Source organism: Apium graveolens, chromosome 1 (assembly GCF_009905375.1).
Source record: "Apium graveolens cultivar Ventura chromosome 1, ASM990537v1, whole genome shotgun sequence".
Lineage (NCBI taxonomy): Eukaryota > Viridiplantae > Streptophyta > Magnoliopsida > Apiales > Apiaceae > Apium > Apium graveolens.
The window spans coordinates 177,525,270-177,548,314 of NC_133647.1; the positions used below are offsets into that span (position 1 = coordinate 177,525,270).

General features: G+C 36.8%; 1 protein-coding gene across 1 annotated transcript; it reads right to left on the reverse strand.

The window, feature by feature from the left end:
- Positions 1-20,521: 20,521 nt before the first annotated feature.
- LOC141712003 (uncharacterized) lies at positions 20,522-22,081 on the reverse strand. The gene is made up of 2 exons (XM_074514760.1): positions 21,811-22,081; positions 20,522-21,699 (listed from the first exon to the last, which is right to left on the reverse strand). The coding sequence occupies exons 1-2, from the start codon at positions 22,079-22,081 to the stop codon at positions 20,522-20,524; spliced, it is 1,449 nt and encodes a 482-aa protein (XP_074370861.1).
- Between the last annotated feature and the right edge of the window lie 964 nt (positions 22,082-23,045).

Genomic DNA, 23,045 nt, shown 5'->3' on the forward strand with positions numbered 1-23,045 from the left:
CTTATGTTGCAGATGCTCCTAGAAAGAGGTGTGAGAATTGTGGATCAATGAATCACCTAACTCATCTTTGTAAAAAGACTGTTAGCAATCCACCTGAAGGAGTCTGCAAGTACAAAGAAGCCAAGGCTAATGATCCTTATTCATTCTGTGACAAGTTTGACTGCATTCCCTGCAACATGAAAGTGATGAAGAGTTGCCATAAATTGAGAATTGATCTCATAGAATAAAAAATTGGTTCTGTATCTGAAAGGGAAAATGCTCAACAGTCTATGAATTCCATTTTATCTCAAAATTCTCATTCTACTTCTGCAAAATCAGTTAACAAGAAGAAAGTGCCCAACACGGCTTGGGTAGCTAAAAATAATTAATCCTCATTGTGTGCAGGGCAAAGGAAAGAAGGTCATATGGAACATTGATAGTGGATGTTCCAGGCATATGACAGGTGATAAGGCCCTGCTATCACAATTTGAGGAGATGGCTGGCCCTTTGGTGACCTTTGGAGACAACAACAAAGGATTCACAATGGGATATGGCAAGATTGTTACTGGAAATGTTGTCATTGAAGATGTAGCACTAGTTGCTGGATTAGAAGTAAATCTTCTAAGTATTAGTCAATTTGCAGACATAGGTTTTCAAGTTGTTTCAACAAAGAAGATTGTGCCTTTATTAGCAAAAAGACTAGTGAAATTGCTCTTAAAGGAGTAAAAAAGGGAAGCTTGTTTGTTGCAGACTTAGACTCAACAAATAAGGAAGGAGTGTGTTGTTTTTACACCAAGGCATCAGAAGAGCAAAGCAAACTGTGGCATAAAAAGCTATCTCACTTGAATTTCAAAGCAATCAACACCCAAGTCAAGAAGGAGCTTGTGAGAGATATGCCCAATCTGGAATTTGCTCAACTGGAAGTTTGTGAAGCTTGTCAGAAAGGAAAAATGAAAAGAACAAGTCACAAGTCAAAATATGTGAATTCTATAAGTGCACCTATGCAACTTATTCACATGGACTTGTTTGGGCCAGTAAATGTCTTGTCCATTTCAAGGAACAAATATGCCCTTGTCATGGTTGATGATTTTTCAAGATACACTTGGGTTGAGTTCATGTACTCTAAAGATGAAACTCCAAACATTATAATTGAGCATATCAAGAAAATTGAGAAGCAAGCTGAAGGAAAAGTTAGTGTGAAAAGATTGAGGAGTGATAATGGAACAAAATTCAGAAACTCAACATTAAGTGAATTCTGCAAAAGCAAAGGCATTGTTCAAGAATTTTCAGCTGCTAGAACACCTCAACAAGATGGAGTAGTTGAGAGGAAAAATAGAACATTAATTGAAGCTGCTAGAACTTTGCTACAAGATGCTCAGTTGCCAACTAATTTTTGGGAAGAGGCTGTTAATACTGCATGCTACACTCAAAACAGATATCTCATCAACAAAGCTCATGGCAAATCACCTTACTCAATCATGTCTAACTGAAAGCCTACAGTGAAACATCTACATGTGTTTGGAAGCAAGTGTTATATTCTAAAAGACAACTCTGAATATGTGGGAAAATTTGACTCTAAAGCTTTTGAAGCAATTTTCAGGGATATTCATTGGAAAGAACAACCTACAAAGTTTATGTGATTGATCAAAAGAAAATTATGGAAAGCACAGATGTGACTTTTGATGATGACAAGTGTCCAGGTTTAAAATGCCTTGATGTAAATGATGCTGAAGCACTTGCATTTGAAAATCTAACCATTGATAGTGATTCTGATGAGGAAGATGAAGTTGTGACACAACAAGTGACAAATAAAGAAACCTCTAAACAAAATCATGGAAATGAAAGCTCTCTTCAGACACCTGAATTTGATGGCACAAACTCAGGGGGAGAAGGAGAGAATGGAAATAACAGTCATGGTAATACTGAAGAAAATGATGAAGGCACTAGTCAACAGACACACACCAGAAAGTGGGATAGGAGTCATACAGTAGAAGCTATTATTGGTGATCCCTCAGCTGGTGTGAGAACTAGAAGTGCAACTGCTAATGAATGCCTACATGCATGTTTTCTATCTCAAGTAGAGCCCAAGAAAACTGAAGAAGCCCTATTGGATCCTAACTGGATATGTGCCATGCAGGAGGAGCTGGATCAGTTTGAGAGAAACAAAGTTTGGAAATTAGTCCCTGCACCAAAGGACAGAAGTATAATTGGAACTAAGTGTGTGTACAGGAACAAAATGGATGAAAATGGAATTGTTACTAGAAACAAAGCAAGGCTGGTTGCTAAAGGCTACTCACAAGAAGAAGGAATTGACTATGATGAGACTTTTGCTCCTGTTGCAAGACTAGAAGCAATAAGAATTTTTATGGCATTTGCTGCACACTCAAATTTTAAGGTGTATCAAATGGATGTCATGAGTGCTTTTCTTAATGGTGAACTAGAAGAAGAAGTTTATGTGCAACAGCCACCTGGCTATGAAGATCCAGAATTCCCTAACTTTGTTTACAAATTACTCAAGGCTCTATATGGACTGAAACAGGCACCTAGAGCCTGGTATGACACACTGTCAGAATTTCTACTCAAACATGGTTTTACCAGAGGTACCATTGATAAGACTCTCTTCTACAAGAAGCATGGTGAAGATACGATCCTAGTTCAAATCTGTGTGGATGATATCATTTTGGATCTACTAATGAAAAAGCTTTGTCAAAGATTCTCTAGGCTAATGCAGAGTGAGTATGAAATGAGCATGATGGGAGAATTGAGTTACTTCCTTGGCCTTCAAGTTAGTCAAAGAAGTGATGGTATTTTCATCAGCCAAACCAAATATGTGAATGACTTATTGAAGAAATTTGGTATGGTGGATAGCTCACCAGCATCTACACCAATGTCTACTGCAACCAAGTTGGATGAAGACAAGAAAGGCAAGAGTGTGGATATTTCAAGCTATAGAGGGATGATTGGATCATTACTGTATTTGACTGCTAGTAGACCAGACATCATGTTTGCTACTTGTCTATGTGCCAGATTTCAAGCCAATCCTAAGGAATCACATTTGATGGCTGTCAAAAGGATTTTCAGATACTTAAAGGGAACTCCAGACTTGGGATTATGGTATCCTAAGGGAACTGGTTTTGAAGTTGTTGGATACACAGATGCAGATTTTGCTGGATGCAGGATTGATAGGAAAAGTACTAGTGGAAGCTGTCAATTTCTTGGTCAAAGACTTGTGTCCTGGTATAGTAAGAAACAACAATCTGTGTCAACTTCCACAACTGAGGCTGAATATATAGCTGCTGGAAGTTGTTGTGCTCAGGTGCTTTGGATTAGAAATCAGCTAATGGACTATGGTCTAGTGTTACACAAAATTCCTATTATATGTGACAATACTAGTGCCATATATATAGTAGCTAATCCAGTTAATCATTCTAGAACAAAGCACATTGATGTTAGGTACAATTTCATCAGGGAATATGCTGCAAATGGTACCATTGATCTCATTTTTGTTCCAACAGAGAAACAATTAGCTGACATTTTTACTAAACCTTTGGATGAAGCAACCTTTACTAGACTTGTGAGTGAAATTAGAATGCTCAATTCTTCATCCTAAGGCAAGAACTCATCTAATGTTTTGCAGCAGATTAATTTCTAATAAATCAACCTAGTTTGATTTAATTGGAAATTAACTGAAATATGAATTATAAATATTTCAGAATCTCTGTATATTTATTTTTCTTTAAAAACTCAAAAATTAACTTAGAATATTTCAAATTCTAAGTAAACTGCTTAGTTGTTAATTTACATCTTTAATGTGTAAAATTAACACAAGGCAGAATAGCAGTACTCAAAAGTATAGAGAACTGAGTTCTCGATAAGTCAAAATGATTTATCGACAAATCATTTTGGAGTTCTCGAGTGAGTCCTCGATAAGTCTATTTACAAACTTCTCGAATGACTTCTCGATAAGCTCTATTATGACTTATCAATAAGCCCATGTAGAGTTCTCTAATAGTGTTAATTCATAGAGTTCTCGACAAGGATATTTTGAGACTTATCAATAACTCAGAACTAAAATAATTTAATTCAATGAATTATTTTAGACAAATACTTTTGGAAAATTTATTCTAATTTCAATTTGATTCAATTCAAATAAATTAGAATTATTTTAGTCCTTTTTGGACAAATTGGGCATTTATCAGAGTTCTCGATAAGTCACTTGACTTCTCGAATGTACCTTTTTCATATTCAAAATTACTTCTTGATAAGTTTAATATCAAATTTTTATTTGACTTCTCGATAAGTATTTTACTTTTTCTATAAATACCCAGTCTTCTCGATACACACACTGTACTTACACCTTCTCGAGATCTCAAGTGACCTAGTGTGACGCCCTCCAAACCCGGGGTCTAGGTTTGGGGGTCACTCGCCAATAAACCAAAATAAAATAATCACAGCGGAATAATATAATAAATACGACCCCTTTACCTGCACTGGATCGATCACAGGTTATAGTATGGAACAGGCACTACTACAAATCAAGTGTTATTACAAACCATAAGTCTAATTGGTTTTACAGATTATTCAAATTTTATTACAAACCTCTAGACTATCCAAGCGTCCCAAAACAGTCTACCTGGAATACACACCACTAATTACAAGCACTCGACTTCTGACCAAACCTGGATCTCAAGCCTGCTCTGGCTTAGCTGAAAGATTAGATTGATAAACAAGTATGAGCGAAAGAAATGCTCAGCAAGCAATATAAAATGTACTTGAAATGATAAACCATATTCTGATAATAACTGGACAAAAGGATAAAAGCAGTAATATTTGATCAATAATAAAGCTTCACAAGCTATCAACAATAAACGATAATTTTTAGATTGGAATCTAACTCCGACGGACGTACTATCACATGCTGATCAGCCCGTGTGATAGCACAAGGTCATGATTCATAGAAACATGTCCCCAAAATACGAGTACTCAATTAAAAAGGCAATATACCTGCCTGTGGCAAAAATGGTGTCATAATATTTCATACAACACATAGAAATAGCCCTCCGCTGGACCGTCCGTCCCAGTCACTTACGCATTCATCCAATCCATAAAACATTTTGATCAAAGGAGCCGAATCAAAGGACATCCTTAACCCTATAACTCCCCATTTCTCATGGTCCAGAGTTATCTCAACAATCGATGGCGAAATAACTAGAACAATTAGTTATTCGCTAATCCCAATTCAATGTTCTACTGTATAGAGTAATTTATAGCGAAATATAAAACATTTAACTATCCTGAATTTAGAATAGTATGGAAATTGGAAGAATAAAATTCAGAGTCAATATCAATTGAATGATGAATAAAGATATAGGTACTTGCATAATATGATTCGAAATAAACGTCACTTGAACAATAAGTGAAGTTAGGGTACTTGCCTGGTATGCTCAATAACCTCTTACTTTAACTCTGCTTCTAACTGATGGCTACTATCTCCGTCTAATACTTGACTGCACTCCTTGTTACTTGATTCTATAAACAAAAAGGACTATCTTAATTGACAGAACTAAACTCAATCGACGTAACTATACGTCTTGACATCTACCCGATCGTTTATAACTAAGCATGGCATTTTAAACTGTAAACAAATAACATATATATCATGTAACACATAATCATAGCATTTGTATAACACGTAATCATATATCTCATGTAACACATACGTCAGATCATTACAAGACACGCCTCAGTGCGTTCAGAATGAAAATCAGGTCAATATTAGCATTTATCGATCAAACACTGACTCAAACTGATATACAAATTAAATGACATTGCAATATAAAAGAAATTAGGTCTCAAAAGTATTTTTATTGAAAACGCAATATTTTTCTGAGTCTGTACGCGTTCGTTTCGTATTAAACGGACAAACGGTTGATTTATTATGAATTTTTGAACATTTTTCGGAATAAAACGGGTCTCCAAATCATTTAATAATTAAATAATAGGGCTCGAATACTCGAAAATAATTTTATAAAAATTATCGAGCCGGGAAAATAATTTAAAATAATATTTTAAAGTTCGAGACTATTCTTCGAAATTTTTAAATCAAAAATAAATAATTAAATCTAATTAAATAATCAATTAAAATTAATTAATAACTAATTAAATTAATTAATCAATTAATATTTTAAATTAATTGACTAATTAAATAATTAATTAACAACTAAAATTAATTAATTAAATAATTAGGATTTATTTTTGAATTAAAATAATTTTTCAGAATAAAAATAATGATTTTCAAATTAAATAAAATGAATTTTCAGAAATTAAAAATAGGATTTTTGAATTATTTAAAAAGGAAAATCAAAAACAGTTGATAACAATAAAGTTTGGGGAAATTCAGATCAAAAGCGGGTCGGGAAATAACCCAAGCGGGTTGAAACCGGGTCAAACCGGGTTGCCAAGAACCGCCGGCCGGAACCCAAAATCCGGCGGCCGGTTGACAACTCCGGCGAGCCCATTTTGACAGCCAAAACAACAGGTTTTAAGTTCATTCTTAATCCAATCACATAGATAACCACTGCAGCAACACGAACCTGGCAACCAATCCCTCCGCCGACTACCAGAACACAAAGTCCGGCCGAAATAGCCATTAAAGCCGGTGATAACCCGAGCTTTTCCGGCCAAGCCCGATTTCGTTCAATCATATGTCAAAATCGATGATTTGTATCTCAAATCAAACCCCTGAACATCTACAATCTATCCGTATCATCACAAACAATCAAAAACCACTAAATCATAAACCCCCAAAATTCGAATATTAACCCTAAATTACGAATTTTCACATCACTAGTCGTTTGAATGATTTGAGGGCATAAACAGAAAGAACATGAAAATTTGAACATTTTGGTTACTCATACTTCAAATTCTGAAGTCTGCATCACCCTCAAATTTGGGTTTGATTCTCAGAACTTTTCAAGAACACCAAGAACACATATTTAAAGAATTTTCAGAAAATTAAACCTCAATTTCTATATGATACCGAACCCTATTTTTGAAGTATAATATACCAAATCGACCAGAAAAACATACTCTACAACATAGAAGCATCAAATCACATCAACAACATCAAGAACAAATTTTCATAATTTAATTATCAAATAATTCGAATATAAATAATTAAATAAGAAAATTACTGTGATTTCTGGGCAGAAACTGATGATTGATTCAGAAAGAAGATTTCGAGAGCTTCGTTTTGGTATGCTGCACGCCCGAATCGGAGTTCGATAACGCCTTCGTTCGTGTGTTTGATTCTCGGGAACGTATCGGTTTCTCGGGTTTTTCTCTGTTTTTACGGTATTTTAACTGGTTGCAAATGAATAAACCAAATAAACGAAATAAGAAATAGGCTATTTATATTTATGGAATATTGGATCGTTCTGGATCGTTTTGGATCGTTAAATTAGTTGCTTAGCCGCTAAGTAACTGTAAAAACGATACAATTCAATACCAGAATTGGATAATGATCAAAACCGGGCTTTTTATAAAACACCATATACGAATATAACGTAAAAATATCTCGTCTTTCGAGATTACGGGTTTTATTGATTACCGAAATAACTATCGTATCGAAAATATTGTGCCGGGCCGCGCACGGGTCAAACCGTAATCCGGATCAAAAAAGTCAAAACACGGAAAATGTCCGAAATTACCAGATTAGGTTAGGAAGGAGTTTTCGGAAGAGTTTCGGGTTGTAAAAACGCAAAACGGTTGAAGTTGGAAGATTCCCGGCTTTATAAAAATTTTTATAATTATTCTGAAAATAATTAATAATTCATAAATCATTATAAAATCATATAACACTCCAAAAATTACCAGAAAAATACCACAATTATCTATATTTTATTCTGGACATATAAAAATTCAAATATTCAAATAATGTCACATATAAACATTCAAATATCAATTCTACTTTTCAGATAATTCACCAAAGTTCACATAAAATCGCATAAACAATTCCGAATAATAACAATAATATTTGAAAATATATTGGATATTACACCTAGCTATCAGACAAAAGGCGATTTCTCTCTCGTTTTTGCTCCTTTCTCAAAACTTTTTCTTACCCACTACTTCTAAACACTACAATGGCACAAAACATTGTTAGAGCTATCATTCCAGAGAAGGGAACTAACTTTATTGCTTTTCTTGATGTTAACCAAGCCCCTGATAGTTTCAAGGGGTTTGTGAAGTTTCTTTCTGAATCCTACATTGCAGGTGCTTTAACTGCAAGTCCTGTGCTGTATTTGGACGTTCTTCATGAATTTTGGACATCAGCTATAACTAGGACAGTTTTTCTAGAGAATGTCACTTCTATGGTGGTCACATGCACAATTGGAGGCCAGGAAATTGAGTTTTCAGCTGCTGATGTGAATACAACCCTGGGATTGCCAACTGAGAATTATGGAGAAATGCCAACTGCAGATGAGATGAGTGAATTCATGGACTTCATCAACTACAGTGGCGCAATCAACATGGCAAGCCTGAACAGAACAAACCTTAGGAAGGAATGGTCCTTTGTGTTTGATTCTATAGTGAGGGATTTCACTTGCAGAAAAACTGGCTTTGACAACATCTCAAGTGTGGTGCAGAAGCTGGTTTTCTCAATAGCTCACAACAGGCATCTGAATGTTGGAGGTCTAATTCTGGAGGAGCTGGCTACTAGGCTTACTATGCCTTTGAAGAATAGAGGTAAAGAAATCTTTTTGCCAAGGTTTATTATGTCTACTTTAGCTCATAAAGTCAATGACATACATTTGTTAGCTGGTATTGATAGTAGTAGAATTGGCAATTGCAAGCAAGTGTCCAAAATCATATTTGGCTCACTTACTTCAAAGAATAAGGTAAGTGTAAGTCTCAGAATCACTCCATTTATGTTGGAGAGATTCATGACTTATCCTTACCCTATGCCAGACATGAGGGCTCCTAAATTTGCTAGTTCAGCTATGGTTCCTGAGCCTGTGGAAGCACAAACACAGGCACACCAACAAGGACCTTCCAAGGCTGCAGCCCTTTCTTTTACACTACTAGATGTTAGCAAACCAACCACTTTAGTCTCTCAAAAGACTGAAGTGAGTAAAAAGAAGAGAAAGGAACCAACCCTTGTTGTTGTAAATGAGAGTGAAACACTTCAAACTGAACCAGAGTCACCCTTGGTCAAGAAACCAAAGAAGAGTAAGTTACCAAAGTTGACCACTCTAAACAACTATGTGTCCTCCCAAAAGGGCACAGTTGAACAAATGGGGAGTAAACAGTTACTAGATGCATCCTCTCAACAGGGTGTATCTATTGAAAAGAGCATTCAACCCAATGCATCTTGTACTGAGTCAGCACAACCTGCACCTAGAGTGTATGGTAGAAGAAATAAGGATGACACACACAGTGAGGGCACATCACTTGAAGCTCCCTCATCCATTCAGGGGGAGATGCCAACACTCATAACTGAGCAAACTTCACTAATCTCCCAAATTTCTTCATCATATAGAGCACTTGAATCTGATTCTCAAGTGCACCAACATTCAAGTGACATGGTTCATGAAACTGTGCTCACCACCCAGAACCAACATCTAGATGGTAAGAGGCTACTAGCTGGGGTAGACCTTGATGACACCATCACAAACATGGGGGTTTCATCAGTTTTTACTGAAGACACCATGGTCACTCTTGCACCTTCATGTGCACAATCATCTTCACAGATGAATAGGTTTGAGGGTAGTACTCTTGAGGGAGAGCTTTCTAAATCCTCTCCAATTCAATTAGAGGTTCCTCTAGAAGGAATAACTCCCCTTAAAACCCTAGCTGAAATTGCCTTCATAGTTAAAGCTAGGAGTACAATTGCCAATGACCCTGTTATAGGAGAGGCAAGTTCATCACATTTATGTGACAGTGCTCTGCAAGGTGCACAAAGGTTTGAGGCTGGTGTACATGACAGTAACCCAGTCAAATCCTCTTCAATTCCAATGGAGGTTCCTACTACATGTGATGAACAACAAACTGTCAAAACCACAGACTTGTCTGTGAGTCAAACTGTGACCTCAGTCACATGTGGTAATCTGGACATTTCTCAACAATTTTCCACATCTCAGTCCAACCAACCACATGTCATGGCTCAGTGGCTATAAGATATGGAAGTTCAGCCTTCTACAGTTGATAACATGTTGGTAGATCAAATATCAGGTTTGGCCAATCTTTCTCAGCAATTGCTCACTTCAGACATGGGGAACCAGGACTATCAAGCTATACTGTTATGCTTCAATGAAGAGGTTGAACAACAGAAGGAGAAGATAGTAGATGAGGCTGAAGAGGATGGAAATGTAGATGCCTGGTTATCTGGTGATCATGTGGCAGAAATGGATGAAGTTTTGGCTAGATTCAGGAGAGAATACATAACCATCTTGGGTAGTAATGCTAAAACTCTTACTCCTCCTGAAGTCTATGATGCCATTATGGATGTGCATAAAGCTCAACTCAAGGCTTTCCATCTCTTTGGAAAGGCCCTTGAAGTAAAATTGACTGGACATGAAGATAAAGTCAGGAGGTTGATCAAGAAAAAGATGGATGACATTGTGCCTTCTCAAAAGGACATCAAAAATCAATTCCAGTCTTTCACTGAGCAAATGTCAAGGATGGATCTGGCCTCCATAGAGAAGGAAGTGTCAAAAATGAGGAGCTCTTTCAAGGCCCTGTTTGATCAAGTTCAAGCTCATATCACAAATTCAAATGATACCAGGGTCAAGCTAGATCAAATTCATATTCTAGGTATGAGCCTTCATTTCTTCTCATGAAGGGTGTCAGAAAAGCTGTTGATGAACACTTTGGGTCCTTCTCAGCCAAAACCTCTACTCCTCAGATACAAGAACTTCAAGATCAAATTTCCTAACTTCAACATTCCAACTCAGATTTTATCTTCACAAGTCAGAGCTCAATATACATTGGTTGAGAGTCAACATCATGATATTCAGGCCCTAGTGGAGTCCCATAAGCATTTACGAATGTAGAATACAATTGCTTTGGGAGCCATTATGGAAAAACTCAACATACCACTGCCAGCATTACCTGAAGCTGTAAGACCTGAGATTCCTACTCCCCTACTCATGCATGTCACCAAGACTAAGGGGGAGATAGATGCAAGGTTAGCCCAATCAACACTCAAAAGTCAATAATAAGGTCTAGAACAAGAGAGGCTCCTTATGGCTACTCAAGGTCCAGGAATGACACAAGAGTTTGACAATTTGCTCACTGGACTAAGGAACTCTCCCAACAACAACTTCTTCACTTACAGAAAGACCTTGGAAAAGACTATCAATTATATCAGGGTGCTGCAGATCTCAGTCAAGGACCAGTTTTTGGAGAAAAAAATAGTGATCAATCTTAATGACTCTGGTGTAGATAGATGTATGCAAGTCAACTTCAATTATCTAGTTTCTAGAAGAGCATCTGAGATAGACATTTTAATTAACAAGGTCAGAATGATCAACAATGAAGAGAAAATGCTACTAGCAGAGTTGAAGAAGGCTCAAGAAGCTGCATTCCCAGAAGCCTACCTACATCTAAGCAAAGGGATGCACTATATCTGCTCTACAACCAAGCAACTGAAACATTTCCTAGTACCTAAAAACTGTGTCATGGCCAACAGAAGACTGATAATAGTGCTTGAGACAGGGCTGAAAAGTAAGAAATTGAAGACTAGTGAAGATGAAGCTATGATCAAGATTCTGACGAGGTACATTGATAACTCTGAAGCCAATTTGCCTAAAACTAAAATCAACACAGATGACTTGGGTGATGATGAGCAGGAGAAAGATGGTCAAAATCCTTCTGGCTCAAACTCAAGTCAATCTAGTAAGGCAATTGGTGGAAAAAGTGATAGTGAGAAAGAGAAGGAGAATAAAAAAGTGGATCTGAGACTCAAAGAAGGGATGGAAGGAGGCAAAGACAAAAGAATGATACCTCACAATCTCTCAAAACCCTAAATATCCAAATACCAACTGCTAAAACTTCACAATCAAATATCAATCTTAACAGAAACTGCTCAACCTCAAATCTCTAAACCCAAATACTTCTACAAGCTCAGTGCAAACTCTCTTCTCAAAAATCAAATCACTCACATCCATACTTCTCTGAAAAGACTAAAAACCTTACCTTTATTTCAACCACCCCTTAAAACACACTTCAAAACAGTTGGAATAGGTCCAAAAGAAGCCAAGGTCAAAAGGAGATTAAGAAGACAAAGAAGAGAACAATTGATAGCTGAATCTCCCAATGATCATGGATTTGGTGAAAAGGCCATCTGGAACAGATATAATCAAGATGATTTCAAACCTCTAAATGTTGTTGATTCAGATGAAGACTACTTCCAACAGCTAGCTGAAAGAATTGTCAGAATTTGGGTTGTTAACATTAGAGAAGTCAGAATCTACTACAGTGATGGGTCCTTTGAAAAGCTTGGAGATGGACTAAAGGATTCTCTCTCAATTTTTGAACTGAAAAGGGTGATAAGCTTGATGAATGGTAAAGATTCAGCCACTAAGGCATGGAGAACAGTATTGGCAGTGTTTATGGTTAACAGAGAGGAGATGAGAGATAAGCATAAAAAGTTGTTAGCTGAAAGGAGGAGAAAGTATGAGCATGACATTGATGAGTATATCAGAAGATTAGAAGAGTTGAAGACAGCAGGCAAGAGCAGAATATCAAAGGATGGAAGATTTCTGAATATAAAAGCTCGCTCTTTGTCAAGATACAGGATAGGGATGTTAGCTAGTTATCCTAAGCCAGATTTGCTGAAGCTAATAGAGGCTCTAACTGACACCCCCATCCTAGAAGAATTGGAAATACTTGTGCAAATTAAGAACATAATTGAGAAATAATCAGACAGCTCAGTCTTTATTTAATTATTGTAAACTGTCAAATATTCATTGTACAAGTGTTGTATCAGCTTTTGTATCATTTTATTTTCATTCTTTAACTTGGGGTTAGTCTTGTTAACATGCATGAATTTGTGACAAGCAATCTTCTCACAAATTGGGGGAGATTGTTGTGCAAGACATGCCTGTATCATAACAAGACTAAGTCATACTGACAACCCTAAGTTTAGTTGTATTGTAACCTTAATCTGTAATTCATACTTGTAACACTTAATGTCTGTAAAATGTAAATGGAACAGACTGAAGCATTTTTCTCTAAACAGTATCAAACCTAAGAATTCTATCTGGAAGAAGATCAAGAAGGTCATGCCTCAGAAGAATTATGAAGAAGCTTGGAGTTGAATAAATCTTTTTGGTGAAAAACATTCTAAGTCAAGATCTCTACAAGTCACGGAATTAGTGTTATAGAGAAGTCATTCGAGAACTCAGAAAGACCTAACGAGAACTCAGGAATTATCTATCGAGAACTCAGAAAATGCTATTGGAGATATCGACAAGTCAGATACCCATTCGAGAACTCAGAGATATCGACAAGTATACATTCATTAGAGAACTCCGAGTTATCGATAAGCCAAAGTCCATTAGAGAACTCTGAGTTATCAATAAACCAAAATTCACTAGAGAACTAAGAGTTGTCGATAAGTCAAGTCAACAATGAAGTTTCAGAGATATCGACAAGCCAACATGCTTATCGAGATGTCGAGTTCTCTACTGCTTAATTGGAGATCTCGAAGTGAAGAAATTTCTCTAAGTACAGAATTACAGAACAGTTCAATATCCAAGGTTGCAAATCAACAAACAATTCACACGGCTGGATTGACAAGTCTACAAAAAACAGCTTGAGAGATGTGCAAGATCAATGACAAAGATTAACTGACAGAGGAGATTAAAGTAATCACGGGATGTTAAATATATGCTAAGCCAGAAATGGAAGATTTGCTTTTCTATAAATAGAAATGACAAGTGACAGTTTAGTAAAGCTAATAGCATGTTTATTATCCTTTGTGTAAACCAGCAGTTAACTGAGTTATAAAGTTAACACTGGTCCTTAGTCAGTTAAGTACAACCAAGATAGAAAATTTAGTATTCTCTCTCAAGAAAGAAGCTAAGTTCTAAAATAAGAACTTAGAGATTTTGTAGCAAAACACTGCTTGATTTTTAATATAAAATTAAGTGAGTTTTGAAGATCTTTGTTCTACATATTTACATTGTTATTTATGTTTAACATCTACTCCACAAAATCATTAAAAACAATCAACTGCTAAACTCAGAGCAAAACCAAAAAGTAAACATTTAAGCCAAAACACATTCACTCCCCCCTCTGTGTTGTATTCATACCTAACAATTTGTAGCAAAACAGTCTTAATTTTTAATATAAAATTAAGTGAGTTTTGAAGATCCGTGTTCTTTATTTTCTGCAAGTTTAGATTCTGCATGAACACTTTTCTATACAAGAATTAATTTATTTTGTTCAACCATTAACTTTCAAAAAAAGCCTAAAATCAGAAAAACACATTTCAAGATCTTGGAAGAAAGAAAAGCCTAAAATCAGAAAAACAAATTCACCCCCCTCTGTATGTGATTCATTACCTAACAATTTTGTTGTGGAATCGTGAGGTCACGATTGTGTTAAGGGGGCATGAATATAATAGGAAGTTGAAGTTTATGCTTAGTTAGTGAAAATAATTTAGTTAAAGATTACTACGAGACTTAGTGTTTATCTTGAATAATTATATCCTATATACAATTGGAGTAAGAGTTGACGTGGTACAGTTTGGTGGTCGGATTAAGTTAATATTATAATTAGAAAAAGAGACATAAGCTTACATAACAACAAACACACCTATAATTACACACAACTCACTCAAAATTATTTTTTCATAATGTAAGATATTATAATAATTTTAATCGTAGTTATCAATTGATAAAATTTAAATATAATAACATTTCGACTCAATAATACAACCAATATTTACGTAAAGCAAAGATAAATTCAAACCAAAAAATTATAAAATAAGAAATTAAAGGTAAGATATTAAAATGTTGTTATATGTTAAAATCTAAAATAAAATTAAAACACTTTACAAATTTGTATATTAAAATGTTATAATAAGTTAAAATTTAAAATAAACTAAAACACATTACAAATTTGTCATTTCATAAATATTTGAAGTAATTATATTTTTAAGTAATATTAAATTAAAATTGAAAACTTTATTAATTTTTATACCTTACGTGAATTGAACGAGTTTTGTAAATATTTTTTTACAAGTTTACTCTAAAATCAAAAATTAGTTTTTATATAATAAAGTTAGAAGAGACATAAGATTACAACACACCTATTGTAATATCTGGGATATATCGTTTAATTATTTTTGCTAATAAATAAATATTATGCATGTTCGGTATTTATTCTGTAAATTAATTGTTAAGTGGTATATGTATTTGGATGCTTAAAAATAATATCAATTGAGTATTTTAATTTGTATATGTCCAAAATAAAATATAGATAATTGTCATATCTTCCTATTTATTTTTATGTTGATTTATGATTCTATAGGAAATATATGGATTTTATAAATTCGTTTTCCGAGTATTTATAAACTATTTTATACAATCGGGAACCAACCGACGTCACCCCTTTTTACGTTTTTATAACCCGAAACTCTTCCGAGAACTCCCTCCTAACCTAATTACAATATTTTGAGCATTTTCCATGTTTCGACTTTTTCGATCCGGCGTACGGTTTGTCTTGCGCGGGTCCCAGCGCAATATTTTTGATACATTATTTGTTTCGGTAAATCAATAAAACTCGTATTTTTGATAAACATGATCTTTTTATTAAACTATTACAATAATCATCTCGTAATACGTGTAACCAGGCGCTGAGACCAAGACCGCAGTATAAATTGTACTGATTTGGATAATTATCCCGAAAACCGGTACCATTTGGATCTGTTTTTATAAATAAACGTACTATTTTATATCCGGAATGATCCAACGGGATAATAATTTTCCGTAATTATAAATAGCCTTTAATATATTTTATTTTGTACCGAAAATCATTTACAAACAGTAATTATATAATTTTACAGAAAAAATTCATATATTCATAAAACCTACCGAGAATCAAACCTCAATTTCAAGGTGTTACCGGAATCCGTTGGTGAAGCTCGAGTACTCAAATCAAAGCTCTTGAAATATACTATCAGAATCTGTGCTTCATATCACTGCAAAATCAAAGGTTTATTTTCTGTAATTTTATTTATTTTTGAATTATTTTGATTAAAATTATGAATTTTTGTTCGGATGATTGTTTGAATGATTTGATGATTGCATGTTGTAGATCTTGTTTTCCTGATGATTTTCATATGTCATATGACTGATTTGAAGTTCAATAAGATGTTCAAAATTGAGTTTAATCTTCGAATTTTAAAATTAGGGTTTATAACCCGTATGAATGTTAATTTTTTTGGGTAAATGAGGTCAAGCCTCGTATATTAAACTAAAAGAGAGAAGAATTTACAAGGGAGATCCAATTCAAAATTCCTAAGGAACAAATCTCCTAAAGGAAATAGAGAAAGGATCGAAAAAACAAATCACAAAAAATAACATAGGCAAGACAAAAAGGCACCCAAGCCCATCTATTAAACCCAATAAAGGGAAATTAAACAAAGCTAAAAACCAAACCAAATGGGCCCAAACCAACCAAAACAGCCTCCAAGCCCAAAACAACAGCCAACCAAGCTTCCAGGGAGCCAACTTCAACACAACAAGGCCACCATCCAAATAAAGATTCAGAAATTCTGGAATATGTTTAACCTCTGTGATCCAAATCTGAAAAAAATAGACAATATGCTCACAGAAGCAATAACTTCCAGAAACCAAAAATTGCCCCTTGACGCCGGGAACAATCTGCAACCCAGCACAGAGCACAGCAGTGCTATCAAAATCCAAGTCCGGCAAAAAATGATCCCCTGTACACAGCCCAATGTCTCTACCAAACCCCGACACAGCAGCATCTCGAAAAAGCCAGCAGCGAAAACCTCCCCCAGCACAATCTGACTCCAGGAGGATAAGCTCCATGCATACAGGATCCGCCTTTCGAACTTGAAAAACCAAAGAAATGCAGCTTCCATTCTCGAACAAAGCTCCCAGACTTAACTCTCGCACCTGAGAAAACGCATGCACGGAAAAAGCAGCACCAACTTCAGATCTCCGAACAGACCCCACCAGCAACCTAACCAACTGAAAAAAACCCAGCACTGCCCTAACACAAACAGCTCCATACACCCCCTCGAACTCCACACTGCCACACCCCAACAAGAACCCAACCCAACCCGACAAACCACCCCCCTGAAAAACCCAAAAACCAGAAACACATGAATAAGAACCAACTCCCACCTCTTCTCCACCTGAATACGCCACCAACTTCTGAAACCCAACCTACCAACCCTACCCCTTAAGGAAACCCCCCCCCCAAAACCCCCACACACACACTCACACACGCACACCACACCACACCCACACCCACACACCAGTCCACAACACATAATCCAAGAAATAGACTCCAACTCCCGATAGCACTGACATCATACAACCGACATAACCAAGTCAGAACCACCCTTGAGCTAAGAATCAGACTCCGCAAAACCGAAACACCTTTGAACTCAATCTTCAACCTCTTCAAATCCAAACCCATGCACCACCTCAACTGAACCTTGACAGAAACAGCCAAGACGAAATCCAAGGAAAAGAAACCATCAAACTCTCCAAATAAAAGATAAGAACTTAAAACTTCCCACTCCTTAACATCACAGAGCCTTTCTACAGCCACCCCCCAATAAAATAAATAATACTATCCCCAAACTTCCTCTCCCCTATCAACAAACCAAACATCATCAAGGCATCCAAAGAAAACTCCCACCCAATTTAACCCCTCAGTTAAAAAAATCCGTCCTCGAAATAACCACCCCAAATCCCCGAAACAAACACTTCGAAAAGAACCAATATTCACCCCACTTAACAGAAACCAAACACAACTCCATCCCGAGAAAACAAACAAAAAAAACAATAGACTAACCAGCACCCACACAAATGACTCAACATTATCAACTTTGGATCAAAGGTTGCTCTAAAATAATACCCCATTTCAGAAACTCGATTCGCACATTCAAAATATTTACTACTCTCAGACCCTGAATTTTCTTCCTTACATCATCTTCTACATCACCTATAATCTGGCTACTCTGTTTTCTTTTATTCTGAAACAACCTCCTGTTCCTTTCCATCCATATGTGAAAAACCATAGCAGCTAGAATCAGCTTATTGATCAAAACACTTAGAGACTTACCTTTCCAATAGACTGAGGCATACTGGATGAAACTCTCCCAATTACCCTGATAATTCAATAAATAGCCTCGCTTTTGAAACTCCACCAAAACCGTTCGGCAGAATTCACACTCGAAAAAAAGATGCTCAACTGAATCCATGATCCTTTCATAAAAGCTACACACAGTACTCTGTTGAATTTGCCAAGGCTGAAGACAAACTTGAGTAAGCAACCGGTTACGGATAGCCAACCACAAATGAAAGCAGTGTTTTAGAATACTCTTGCAAAACCAGACTAAATGCCACCACTCCACTCTCTCCCTACTTGGACGCAAATCCTCCCAGACTTGCGAAACAGAAAAAACCTCTACCTTACCAACTTTCGAAATCCATTGCATGTGATCAGGCCTATTCGAACTATGGATGTTTATACCCTGAAGTCGTGGAATCTTCAGGATTAATCCCTCTGGCCACTCGAGAAACCCATTACAAAAAAATCAGCCACCTTATTTTCCTTATTCAAGCCCAAATTTCTAATATCTCTGTGAGAACAAAACCTTGACAAGGGGACATCAAGGGCCCAGGTATCAAACCAGAAGTTTGTATCCCGACCATTACCCACCTGAGATCTAATAAAAGGTCTAATCTCTTCACGTAAATTCAAAATATTTTTCCAGCTCCATGAAGCATCCTCAGCCGCCTTTATATCCCAAAAGTTGTGCCCCCTAATACGATAAGCATGCACCCATTTTACCCAAAGCGAGCAAGAATCAGATACTATGTTCCATATATGATAAGTCATAAGAGCTTTATTCCAGCATCTTAACGACCTTAAACCCAAACCACCCTCCTGCTTTGGACAACAAACATCCTTCCATGAAACTTTAGCCTTTCCTTTGGAACCTTCTATTCCTCCCCAAATGAAGCTCCTAATCAGCTTCTCCACTTGTTTAGTAACTGTAACTGGTAAAACGAATATAGAACCCCAATACACTTGCATGGAAAGCAAGACCGAAGAAGCTAGCTACACCCTTCCAGCATAATTTAACCAGTTATTCTCCCAGGACTCAATCTTATCTCGTACTTTCTACACCAAAGGTTTACAATCATTCACCCAAAGAGATGTCAAAACAAGGGGAACACCCAAGTATTTAACCGGAAAAGATCCCACATTAAATTCCAAGATATTTTAAATCAAGGATCTATTCGAACGAGGAACATTACCAAAAAACACATTACTTTGACCATTATTGGGCCAAAGACCCGAGCAACTACCAAACTCATCTAAACAATCTTTCAAAATTTGGACCGAGAGGGGATTAGCAGCACAAAAGAGGAATAAATCATCAGCAAAGGACAAATGAGTTATATTTAACTTAGCACACTTAGGATGATATGTAAAATTACCCTCCTCCTCAATTCTCCTCTTAATCATCAACGTGAGAACCTGCATAACCAAGGTAAAAAGATACGGAGACAATGCATCTCCCTGACGGAGACCTTTCTGACCTTTAAAAAACCATGCATCTGACCATTAAGGATAACCGAGTAAGTAGGAGAAGCAATACATTCTCGAATCCACCCTATCATTCTGTCAGGAAAACCAAATAACTGAAGAGCATCAATCAAAAAATCCCACGACACACTATCATACGCCTTCTTAATATCCACCTTCACTGCACATCTCAGAGCCCCAACCTGTCTATGATAATTTTTTAACAGCTCCTGAGTTAACAAGATATTATCACTAATACGGCGCCCAGGAATAAACGCATTCTGAGTATCATCCACTAACCCATCAAGACATCCCTTAATCATGTTAGCAATAATTTTAGTAATACACTTGTAGAGCACATTACACAAGGCAATATGACGAAAATCACCAACCGCTGAGGGATGATCAATTTTAGGGATTAGAGCAATAAGGGTAGCATTAACCTCCTTGAGCAACTTTCCAGAAACAAAGAATTCTTTAACAGCCTGACACACATCCTCTCCAATGATCACCCAAGCCTTCTTGAAAAAAAGAGCTGAATAACCATATGGACCCGAAGCTTTATCGTCCCCCATCTGAAAAATAACATATTTTATCTCCTCACTAGTCACCTTTTTAATTAAATCACCAGCCGCATCCTCATCCAGACGACTAGCAAAAGGCTCTAGCCCAACAATCCTGTCACACGTATCCTTCTTCCCCAATAAGTTCCTGTAATAATCCACAAAGTGAGAAATCATACCTTCTCCTTGCAACATGTTACCCTCTTCATCAGAAATCTCAAGAATGGTTTTTTATGTCTCCTGGCCTGAAGACTCTTGTGAAAGAATTTTGAATTCTGGTCTCCCACCTTAAGCCAATGAACTTTAGCTCTCTGCTTAAGAAGACTTTCTTCTTCCAATTTGCACGTCATGTACTCCCTAGCAATAGATTGCTCTCTTTTCTGAAGCTCCTCATCAAGCGGAAAGCTATCCAACTGAGTCTTAACATCAACCAATTTTGCTTTAAGTACATCTCCTCTAGTAGATAGATCACCCCCCTTCCAAGATTCTGCTTTAAAAATTCGCTTCATACTATGTAACTTCTGGGTAACCTGGTACATTTTCACTCCACCAACTCTTTGCTTCCAAACACCTGAAACGAGATCAAGGAAATTCTCTCGATAGGCCAGGAAGTTATTAAATTTGAAAGAACTCTTCCCCCTCTTTCTACAAAGCATCAAATTAACCATTGCCGGGCTATGATCACTAACACCTCTGGGCAAAAAATTAACAGAAGAACCAACAAATTTATTAAGGAAATTAAGGTTAGCCATGACTCTATCTAACTTTTTAACCACACCCACTCCATGAGGAGAGCCTGCCCATGTAAAGTGAATACCAGAATAGACAATATCTTGAACCTCAATAAAATTCACACAATCTCTAAACTCTTGGATAGCCGGGGAGCGACTCTCCACCCCTCCCTGCATTTCTGAACTACTCAAAATAGCATTAAAATCCCCCATAACAATCAAAGGAGAAGTAGTAGTCAACATACTATAAGAACGCAGAGAATGCCAAACCTCTCGACGATTAACATGCTCATTAGCTGCATAGACAATCGAGCAATGGAATGTATAATTACTCTCCAAGTCAGTAACCACGCAATGCATAACTTGATCAGTAGAAATAATCTCTACCACATCAAACAAAGCCGGGTTCCAACCCACCACAATTTTACAACCTCTCCGACAATAAGCTGAATTAGAAATCCAGTCCCAACTTCTGAACAACCTGTCAAAAATATTTTTAACACGCCCTCTAGCCACATGCGTCTCAATTAAAGCACAAAGACCAACCTGATTGTCAATAATTAAATTAACCACCTCCTTACGTTTTAGAGGATTATTGAATCCTCTCACATTCCAGAAAGCTATTTTATCCATAAAAAAGGAAGAAAAACTCAAGCAACACCACAAAAACACCAGAGCTCAGGACTCCAAAATTTTTGGAGAATCCTTATCACTAAACACCCCATATGTACTCTCCTTTTCCTGATCTTGGACAATCCCCTGCATCATAAATAAGTCCGATTCATCCGGATCAGAAAAATAATCCTTCGCCTTATTAAGACCACACACTGAAACCTCCTTAAATCTCTTATTCATTTGCTGCTTCTCTTTCTCCTCGATATTCTGCTCCAAAACTAATTTATCCGCCTCCGGGATATTACTACCACTAAAAACATACTCCTTAACTCTATCATCAAACAAATCCCCCATTCCCAAAGGCTTTTCTACATCCATCCCATCCATCAGTTTATGGACACCCCGAGAAGAACCCGACTAAATCTCCCACTAACTCACTCCCATTATTCTCCGGGTTCTTCGAGATACCAAATTCCTCCGCATTCAGCACATCAAATCTATTTTGAATAATCACAGGAGGCAAACCTTTTTCTTTTATTACCTTCGATTCCCCAGTTTTCGCACCAACACCAGCCACTTTTACTACCCCTGGATTCACCAAAACTCCTTTCTGCACACCCAAATTATCTTTAATAACCACACCTCTGTTAACATACTGGAAAGAAGACTTGACTGGATGTACTTTCTTTTTACCATACTGCCCAACCCCACTAACCTCCTGAACTTTCTCCTTGCCACGACGCTGAACAACACGAAAGCCATCCTCCTGCTCGATACCTGTGCTACCTCCATTCGACCTCTCCCTAAGTTTTTCTTTATTTTGTTCACGCACAGCTGCTAAAACAGGGCACTGGTGCACATAATGTCCAAACTTAACACAGTTGCTACACCAGGTAGGACGCCAGGGATATTCCACTCTCAACATAACTTCCATAGGCTCTCTACCATCATCAAACGGGATGTGAACATAAAGCTTCTCCAGTAACGGCTTCCGAGCATCCACTTCAATTAGCAACTTAGCAAAACTCAACCTACCACTAGCCTCCCTACACATCTGCTCCGTCAACGAGTCCGCCATTAGGATATTACCAACACCACTGCCAATTCGACTCAAACCAGCAACACTCCAATATTGCAGGGGGATGTTAAATATCTTGACCCAGAGAGGAATAAATTTAGGAACCTCCTTTGACAGCACAATCTGTGGAAACCACCTCTGCAAGATCAACAACCCGTATGAATGTTCTTAATTGAAATTTAGGACTTTTTGTTCCAGGGGTTATTAGGTGTTGAAATATAGTGGGTTGTGTTCCTTATGAAATTTGCAATCGATTGGTGTATAGCTCGTTAA